Here is a 10475-nt window from a genome sequence, read left to right on the forward strand (position 1 = left end):
ACACCATACTTGATCAAAAATCTAAACCACCTTTGACTTTTTGATTCAAAAAACCAAATTTTGATTGAAAATTAGATATTTTGATTGAAAAAAATAAATATTTTGATTGCAAAGAAGACCATGAGCACAGTGTGCTACCTGTTTGAAGAAGAAACTTACTGGGCACCTTAACAAACTGTCTACACTAATCTTGAAATAAGCAACAGATTCTCCTTCAGCTGTGCTATTTTGCTGAAATTTAGCTAAAGTGATAATGGCAATGACGATTCTCACTAAACAGCTTATCAGTGGTAAGGAAGAGTTTTATAATGATAACTCACATATTTTCTGTTTCATTTATCATAATCACAGTTTTCACGCTGCTTTTTAACTGATTATATCCATCGTTATTAGGAAATGTCAACTTCAGGGTATTTTTTTGCCAATGACTTTTATAGGTGGTTGATAAATGTGCTAACTGATATTTCCCACTGAGCATTTCTCAGAAGAAGAGCAGATAGTGGAACCAAGATACAAATAATGCATGAAAGAAAAGCAGTAAACCTTAAATCTAATTTAGGGCCACTTTGCCGCTAAGGCACTCATTTCCACTGTATGAAAGAAGAGTTTATCACAGAGGACACTGGGAAGATGCACTCCTTGATCTTTCTTCTCGCATTCGTTGGGTGTCTTAGCTTGCCAACCTGCCCCTGTGATTGCAGTCACACACTCAGCCCCATACAGCAACCTGTAGGGCGTTTCCAAGAGGAAATCTCAGCTCGCAGCACTGATGTTCACACTTGTGTTTTGCCAACCCTGTTCCTAAACAGCAAAGGGAGATGCTACAAGAACATTCGGGGCATCCCTAAGGACGTATCACATGCGTCCTGGTAGCCTTGGCACAGGCCACACCAAGCTCCAGTCCTAAGATGCTCAGGTGCACAGAGAGGCATCGGCAGGGACATGCACCGTCTTACTTAGGCAGATGTCTACCAAAGAAAGAGTGATCATATCTACAGTATGATGTAACTGCACTGTTGAAAGTCATCAACAACATGGAGAATATTATTGCCTTTCTCCCGGTTTGGCAGGTTGTGGAAATGATGATACTGAAAAGTAAGTAAGAAGAATACCTAAAGAACTATTAAGAAAATACTCCTCGATAACTCATGTTACTTTGCCTATAGACGAGCCATCATATCTTCACAAAACAATACAGAAATTCCAGGTAACAAAAATCTGTTTTCCTCCTCAACTTGCAGCAATGTTTGTGAAAAGGCAGTTTTGCGGTGGTGTACTTGTATCTATGTAGGTAGTATGCAGTAGAAGATAAGGTGAAATGAGAGAGAAATGAGACTCTCTGTCTCATAGAATCACAGAATGGTCTGGGTTGGAAGGGACCTTAAAGCTCGTCCAGTTCTAACTGGAATGTGGGATGTGAATCCTGCCTATAGTTTCCATATCATGTTTGACTAATGTAGGTGTAACAGATATATCATCAATTCACAGTGCTTCATAACTACTATGTTGTAGTGTCTTTTGACCCCGTGTAACTGCATTAAAGACGTTTCTACACTACTTCAGCAAAGGTTTCTGTAAAAACCTGAGGTCTCAGGAGCTGGAGGAAAAATGTTTGATACTGAATGTATCAGATGGCTCATGTGTGGTTTACTAATTGATTTGGGAAAGGACGTAGGTGTTAGGGAGTGTTCATCAAACTTATTTCACTAAAATATTCCTCCAGGTAAGTGTGAAGGCCGCTAAGCCAAGGCCACAATAGAATTAAAAACACTTTGTTTGAAGTAGTAACCCAGACTAAAACATCAATATAAAGTCCTAACTGAGTAACACAGCAGAAATGACATACCTGTTCGTCAGCGGCCCTATAAAGGGATTAGTGATTAGCTGCACTGTTGCTTTTGAAGCAAACAAGAGACCAACTTGCACATTTTCATTCAGCAGGTCCTTATCTTCCTTCGGGCAATCAGATGGGGAAGGAGTCACATTTACTATCATTTGTTCTGTCTGAGTAGGATGCAGCTCTCTGGGTTGTGTCTTATCAGATTCATTTCCAATGACCATCGTTGAGTTGTCATAGTAGGAGAAGATGCTCTGAAAATTGTCCGTCGTTGTTGAGACTACACTAGGTTTAGTAGTCTGGATTTCTGAGGCATTTTTCTCATGTTTGATGCTGTAAAGGTAACTGGGAATTATTGGCACTGGAAAAACAAATAGAATACATTGGCATCTTATTATCAGGTTATTTGTAAAGGGAATCACCAGCTTTTCTTGTTTGCTTTGCCATTTATTAGGAAACACAAGGCTTTCCTACAGAGCACATTAGTAAGGATTATGAATGGTGGAAACACAGAACTGAAACAGAAGTTTGCTCATGGGAAAAAACACATCTGTAACTCTGAAGTGCAGTTTAAAATAAGTTCTTTGATATGAATCTTTATTTTTTGTCAGTTTTCATAAACATAAGATTTTCTGTACAGGCATCATTCAAGAAGCAAAGTGTAACAAGTATCAAAACCTGCTTGAAGAGTCTCTTTGTTGCACATGACTGCACAAATCCATTTAATAGCTTGTAAAAGCAGGAAAGATGAGAAAAGCATTGAAACTGTTATAAACCAAAATAGAAAAAAGTGTAAGAAGCCACATTTCTAAAATATATCACAAACATATTGATAAGTAACAGCCATAAGAAGGAAAAAATGTAACACTCTTATATTAATTAATCACATTTAGTGTGCTGATATTTGCATATCTCATTATATATAAAAGTCTGCATTGAAAAGATCATCCAGAAGGGACCTTCTCTATACGCTTTAGGAACTTAGCTGCAATTTAATTGCATTCCTGCACTCAGGAATTAGCATTTTAGAATTTGTAAAAACAGATGTCAGGTTCATTCGGTTTAAGGTTAATGACAGAATCTACCCTCCTTGTCTTATAACTTCCTGGAAAAGTCTCTTTCAGTAGGTCTGCAAACTGTAATTTCTAGTAATAATTACCCTAGTAATTTCTAGGGCTTGTAGCATGCATATTACTGAGTGAGTAAACCACAGAACCATAGCATCATAGAATAGTTAGGGTTGGAAAGGACCTTAAGATCATCCAGTTCCAACCCCCCTGCCATAGCCAGGGAGACCTCGCACCAATGTTAATAACTTAGGAGAAAGTATATTCATATAGGAAAAAATCAAAGATCGACTTGCTACAAATATGTATGTTTTTAGCCAAGGTCTGTTTATGGCATCAGCTTTTCAGCTGAAGTCCCTCAAGAAATCCAGGAGTCTGGTTCAGAAGCTGACAGTGCAGCATAGCCTGAGAGCTGGCTCTGCACAGCCCCATCCACTTCTGAGAGACACATGTGCATCCATGTGTGCATGTGTGCATCCATGAACTACTAGTTTCTCTGAGCCCTTTTCCTTAAATTCACATAAACACTGGAATATGAGGACATCTAAAATAACAACAGTGAAGAATATTCAAGCACTTAATTTGGCTAGATTATTGATGCCATGACACCGAAACCAGTAAAAGTTGCATTTTCAACTTTGACCAAAACTGGGAGTATTCTATTAAACCAACTCACAGAAGTGCTTTGCTTAAACCCCAGCTCGATAGTTTTCTTATTAACCTCTCATTTAAAGACCAAAGTTGGGGGGGAAGAGAAACTATCTCAAGGAAGCAGGCATCTCCAGTGTTATCTAGCCTGTTGTTTCAGTTGCATGACCACAGGAGAAAAAACGATGATGGGCTAAAAATACTGTTATCTGTTGTTCCCTGAAGTATTAGTGGCATTTAGTAGGAAGGAAAAGAATTACGAAGACCTTTTGTACAGCATTCATTATTCTGCAATTAATAGGGAAATAAAGCCAGACTTTGGTGTGTGACAGTGTTTGCAATACACAGAATGTAATTCGTGCTTTAAAAAAAAACCAATCAGTGCTTGGAAATGTTTGGTTTGGGAGCATTAATCATGCATGCGGGGTATACATCTGTCACTGGAGATTATTTCTGGCATAATCCGAAGGGGAGAAAAATAAAAGCAAACAACCCAAACCCTTCCTACCTACCGACTACCGTAAGCAGCATGTTGTCCAGCAGCAGGGCGATGAACACGATGAGCAGGATGAGTTTCCTGGACTGCCGGCTCTCCCGGAGCCACCGGAGGAGGCTGAGCTCGCCCCAAGCCATGGTGCAGCAGCTCCGGCTGCCTGCAGACAAAGGCCTTCAGGGTCCGGGGGGACCGTGGAAGGGGGACCCCGCCGGCAGCTCCGCGGTGCGGGTGGCTCGGGGGAGCAGGAGCCCCGCTCCGCACCGCGCCCGGCGCAGGTCCCCGTCCAGCCGAACGCTGCGAGCAGGGCAGGAGCGGGGAGGAAGAGGAGGAGGAGGAGGAAGGGGAGGAGGCGGCACCTCTGATCCCTGTGTGAGCCCGGGGAGCGCTGGAAGAGGTGCAGGGGGGGGTCTCTCCTGCTCCCTCCCCTCCTCGGCAGCGATGCTGCGGGGCAAGCAGCGGGCTGTGGCTGGGGGCCGCTGACAGAGGGGGAAAGTCCTTCTTCAGACGCTTAAACACGCGAGCAGTGTGCCCTGCTGGCGAGCCGAAGTGAAATAGTGCCACTGAGTGATGCTTTTCCGAGAAGAAGGCATTTGCACCGTTTGGCACTTAAATCGCTCATCTTTCTTGCCTGCGCCGAAGTCCTAGTGTTGTACCCAGCCTCTGACACTCTGTCCTCATCATCATGAGTTTCTTTTCTTCTCAATCCAGGTTAGAAAAGAGATTAACTGTGTTGAACTGCTCAAAAAGCACCTTTTAACTGAGATTTGCGTTTTATTAAAATGTTTTCTTTCATATCACATAAAATACCACTTGCTTTTAGTCACCTGGGACTGAACTTTGTGAGCTGTTCTTTACTTCACTGTCTCCACTGGGCTTCACTTTTGGTATAGCCCGCTAGATGGGAGGGAAGTCTCTTAATGACTTTAATCGTCCCAGAACCAAACATCAGAGTGAAGCTGAAGCACATCATATGTTTCTTTAACTACATTCCCTGCTGTGTATGTTAACCAGTTTATAATCACAGCATCACAGAATCGTGGAGTGGTTTGGGTTGGAAGGGGCTTTAAAGCTCATCCAGTTCCAACCCCCTGCCATGGGCAGGGATACCTTCCACTAGAGCAGGTTGCTCCAAGCCCCTTGATTCTTCAATGAAGACTTATAAATGGCTTGTCTTTCCCAGACATTTCTGATGAGGGACGTGATTGTAGTAGCAACTTTCTTCTCTCTCTATTATGTATGCGACAAGGGAACATTCCCCTTCTCCTTACCTCCCCTTTCATTATTTTCTTATAGAATGTTTCTCTTCATCCATCTATCACTGCAGAACTGATGTTCACTGGCAGCATCAGGCCACTTTGCTGGACTTCACATCACTCTTTTCTGCTGTCCTGGTTTCTCTTGCCTTCAGCCAATTGATTGTTTGACAGATAATCCCGAAATATATATGCAAACAATGCCTGCACTCTTAGGACAGATAAGCATGAAAGTATTTGAATACCTTTATTTACATGTAAAGATGCTTACTTGTGCACAGATGCCATTGCTTTACTAATCCAGCTGATGAAATTGTGGTTACCTCTAGGAAGTGAGCAGGTTAGGAACCTGTGAGGTTTGCTGCTCTGTGGATGTAAACTGTTCAGGCAGATACTGATTCCTTCACTTATATTTATTTAATTAGTAATGCTTATGTCACTGCAGAACAAGCAGAAAAGGAATAGGACCCCATCAAATCAGCAATTACTGCAGGGAAACTGTCAAGGATTTGGTTTTCCTATGGAACTTCTTACTCTGATATGATTTTTTAAATAAGATTGGTCAAAAAGGAGGGAAGAAAAGCCACGGGAGGTTTTTTTCCAGGTGTTATTTGAGCTTTCAACAGAACAGTAGAGCAAAATTTCATGCTTTGGAAAATGCTGGTCAGCTCCACCTCTTTTGTTAAGTCTCTGCCTTTTGCTTTAACTATCCTTTAAAGTATGCACTTTAAAGTAGGCCCTTAAAGTATCCTTCAAAGTGCTTACAATACCCAGAGTTAATAATATTATCATTTTATAAATTCTTAATAAGAAGTAATTATAAACTCTGAAATGAGTTCCAGAAACATATAGTAATTTAGGAATCAAAATTCTGAGGACTTATAAATCCTCCTGAGTGAAGCACCCCTAACACCATTAGGGCATGAGCCTAAAGGCACGGATTATCGTAAAGTTAGTGATGAATAAAGATGTTTTAATGTGGTATCTGACTCTTAGGCTTTGGCAGACTGAATGGAAGCATCCCCTGAATCACCTCTGTGGTGCCACAGAGCCTGTGTAGCCAAGTGAGTTATGCAGATAAATAAAATAGCCATAAAGCCACAGGCAGTGATACTGCAGATGATGGCCGGTCTGGAACAGATGTTGGAGAATAGTACTTAACAGCAGTCCAAATTCTGACCTCAGCTGAAATTCCTCTGTGGCAGGATGTCCTGAATGCTGTCCTGGGAAGTGGCACAATGTCATTACAAGCACCAGGGAGAAGTGACATTTGGTGGTTTGCCTACAGGTTCCTTAAATGATGATATTCAGAAAAAAATCACTTCTGGTTCTCACCATCCAGGCTGAAAAGTGCACTACCTTGCTGGCTTCTTTGGGGAAAATAATCCCTTTTAAACCTGTCTCTCTTTAAGATTTACATTCATTTTTAGTGCTTGGAGTTTAATTTGCAGTAATTCATAATTACCTTAGCTTTCTGTATGAATTAATCACTTGCAGTCATTGCTGTTGGGGAAAATTCCAGCTATAAATAATTCTTATGATTTAAGTTAGAAGCCACACCTGGCAGCTTATGTTTTACTCATAACAAGGAATATACTTAGTCAGCTTTTTGAACCTTTGTAGCTCTTTCAAGGCCTTTTTTCCTTCATGCCCCACAGTTATGCTACTAATTACTCTGTAGTAAGACTGTGCGGTAGTTAGTTCCACTGAATAATGCATCTCCTCTTCTCCAGGCATTGAGGATATGCATTGCATTTGAATCTTCTGCCGTATAACCTAGAGTAAATGTGGATGTGAACGTGTGTGTGCCCATGTCTATGTGTGTCTGTGTCTATATGTCTATGTCTGTGTCAGTGTCTGTGTGTCTGTGTCTGTGTCTGTGTGTCTGTGTCTGTGTCTGTGTCTATATGTCTGTCTGTATCTATGTCTATGTCTGTATCTGTCTATGTCTATGCGTCTGTGTCTGTGTGCCTGTGTCTGTGTCTGTATCTATGTCTGTGTCTGTATCTATGTCTATGTCTGTATCTATGTCCATGTCTGTGTCTGTGTCTGTGTCTGTGTCTCTGTCTGTGTCTATGTCTATGTCTGTCTGTATCTATGCCTATGTCTGTCTATGTCTATGTCTATGTCTATGTCTGTATCTATGTCTATGTCTATGTCTGTCTGTATCTATGTCTATGTCTATGTCTGTCTGTATCTATGTCTATGTCTATGTCTGTGTCTGTCTATGTCTATGTCTGTATCTATGTCTATGTCTGTGTCTGTGTCTATATGTCTGTGCCTGTGTTTCTGTCTGTGTCTGTGTCTCTGTCTATGTCTATGTCTGTCTATGTCTATGTCTATGTCTGTATCTATGTCTATGTCTGTGTCTGTGTCTATATGTCTGTGCCTGTGTTTCTGTCTGTGTCTGTGTCTGTGTCTATGTCTATGTCTGTCTATGTCTATGTCTATGTCTGTATCTATGTCTATGTCTGTGTCTGTGTCTATATGTCTGTGCCTGTGTTTCTGTCTGTGTCTGTGTCTGTGTCTATGTCTATGTCTGTCTGTGTCTATGTCTATGTCTATGTCTATGTCTATGTCTATGTCTGTCTGTGTCTATGTCTATGTCTATGTCTATGTCTATGCCTGTCTGTGTCTATGTCTATGTCTGTCTATGTCTATGTCTATGTCTGTCTGTATCTATGTCTATGTCTATGTCTGTCTGTATCTATGTCTATGTCTATGTCTGTCTGTATCTATGTCTATGTCTATGTCTATGTCTGTGTCTATGTCTATGTCTATGTCTGTATCTATGTCTATGTCTGTGTCTGTGTCTATATGTCTGTGCCTGTGTTTCTGTCTGTGTCTGTGTCTGTGTCTATGTCTATGTCTGTCTGTGTCTATGTCTATGTCTATGTCTATGTCTATGTCTATGTCTGTCTGTATCTATGTCTATGTCTATGTCTGTCTGTATCTATGTCTATGTCTATGTCTGTGTCTGTGTCTATGTCTGTGTCTGTGTCTATGTCTGTGTCTGTGACTATGTCTATGTCTGTGTCTATGTCTATGTCTATGTCTGTGTCTGTGTCTATATGTCTGTGCCTGCGTTTCTGTCTGTGTCTGTGTCTATGTCTATGTCTGTCTGTGTCTATGTCTATGTCTATGTCTATGTCTATGTCTATGTCTATGTCTGTCTGTATCTATGTCTATGTCTATGTCTGTCTGTATCTATGTCTATGTCTATGTCTGTGTCTGTGTCTATGTCTGTGTCTGTGTCTATGTCTGTGTCTGTGACTATGTCTATGTCTGTATCTATGTCTATGTCTGTGTCTATGTCTGTGTCTGTATCTATGTCTATGTCTGTGTCTGTGTCTATGTCTATGTCTGTGTCTATGTCTGTGTCTATGTCTATGTCTGTATCTATGTCTATGTCTGTGTCTATGTCTATGTCTATGTCTGTGTCTGTGTCTATGTCTGTGTCTGTGTCTGTCTGTGTCTGTGACTATGTCTATGTCTGTGTCTATGTCTATGTCTATGTCTGTATCTATGTCTATGTCTGTGTCTCTATGTCTATGTCTATGTCTATGTCTGTGTCTGTCTCTATGTCTATGTCTGTGTCTGTGTCTGTGTCTATGTCTGATTGGTCATTTTGGCCTGCAATGGTCAGAGGAGAGAGAGAAAAAAGCAGAAACTTTGCTTTTAAGAGGGTCAGTTATCAATCTCTAATGCTAAACATTCATCAGCTGAAATGTCTGTGTGTGTGATGACCAGGTCTGAGACTACAAGGGGTTCATTTTTAAAGTTAGGCAGGCTCAGCGTTGAGAAAGGATGTGGGGGAGAAGAAGAGATATTACAAGGTAATAAAAAGAAGTAAAACATCACTGGCTCCTGTTTACACAGAAACAACAATCTTAATGTGTACAAAGGCTGTAGTGGAAGGGGAGTAGGAGAGATGAAGAGAAATAGGTGATGCTTTGTTGTGAATGTTCATGGGAAGTGATAGACGTCTCGAGACATATAGATGTGTCATAGAGAAAATCCTGCACTACAGTACATGACAGCATAGACTATCTCCATGCAGTAAATAACTTAACCTGTTAAAAAGTAAAGTGTTTCAAGTTAGGGCACTTATAAACGGATGTTCACACATAGTCTTGACACAAGGAGCAGCAGCAGCCTGAGGTGCAGTCCCTTCAGGTTTTCTCTGCACCATTCACATGGCAAAACAAAACCAATCAAAAGCTGATACGGCTGGGAAACAGTATTATAAAAGGTTCAATGAGGGTTTGAAACTTTCCAAGTGTTTCAGAACTAGGAAATTTCATCCTACAGCACAACATTCCTCCTCTAAAAGTCACTTTTAAAACTATTCTGCTATTCACATCAGAAAAAACATTCAGCTATTCTGGAGTTGGGGAAGTGGTCAAGTAGAAAATCACGGCTTACCCTGCTCCCTGTGCAAGCCCCTGAAGAAAACACATAGCCTGTAATGCTTAAGCTAGAACATAGAATCATAGAATAGTTAGAGTTGGAAAGGACCTTAAGATCATCCAGTTCCAACCCCCTGCCATGGGCAGGGACACCTCACACTAAACCATATCACCCAAGGCCTTGTCCAACCTGGTCTTGAACACTGCCAGGGATGGAGCATTCACAACCTCCCTGGGCAACCCATTCCAGTGCCTCACCACCCTAACAGGAAAGAGTTTCCTCCTTATATCTAATCTAACATTATAACATTAAAACAATATTTAGCTATATATGGGAAAATATTCACCTACATATGGGTACGGTGGCTAAAGTAATGGCAGAATAAATGCCAGTAATGCTTGATCCTCTCAATGGTTTCCTGGTATGCCTGCAGGTGCATATCCTCGCCTGTTAGACTTGCTTGAAATTTGGCCTAAAGAAACCTTAAACTGATGAAGGAGCAGTCAGATATCAGCGCTGGTCCTGATGTCTCATCTTATCTTCCAGTGCTATGCTACTATTGCCTGTCTGCGACAGAAGGGCAGTCTCCTTCAGTTCCACACACACATTATCGTTCCTCTGCTGCCTTTTTGCACCCAGAATATGTTTCCTTGAGAGTGAACATTAGCAAGAGCTGCATGATGCTGAGGATTTAATGTGACTGTCCTTGGATCTGCCATCCATCAGGAGAGCCATTGTGCTCCAAGATGGCCAGGGAAGCTATT

At 41.3% G+C, this 10475-nt stretch overlaps 1 protein-coding gene across 1 annotated transcript in view; it reads right to left on the reverse strand.

The window, feature by feature from the left end:
- Positions 1 to 4583, reverse strand: part of SLC18A2 (solute carrier family 18 member A2) — a 28132-nt gene extending 23549 nt beyond the window's left edge. Inside the window, exons 1-3 of the mRNA XM_061458640.1 lie at positions 4405 to 4583; positions 4065 to 4205; positions 1847 to 2198 (exon numbers count right to left, since the gene is read on the reverse strand). Coding sequence (XP_061314624.1) covers positions 1847 to 2198; positions 4065 to 4185 — 473 coding nt within the window. The 5' untranslated portion in view covers positions 4186 to 4205; positions 4405 to 4583. The remainder of the gene's footprint in view (positions 1 to 1846; positions 2199 to 4064; positions 4206 to 4404) is intronic.
- Between the last annotated feature and the right edge of the window lie 5892 nt (positions 4584 to 10475).

This window comes from Pezoporus flaviventris, unplaced genomic scaffold (genome assembly GCF_033815535.1).
Source record: "Pezoporus flaviventris isolate CSIRO_AGI_PZ_B2104156 unplaced genomic scaffold, CSIRO_AGI_Pfla_v1 ptg000029l, whole genome shotgun sequence".
NCBI lineage: Eukaryota > Metazoa > Chordata > Aves > Psittaciformes > Psittacidae > Pezoporus > Pezoporus flaviventris.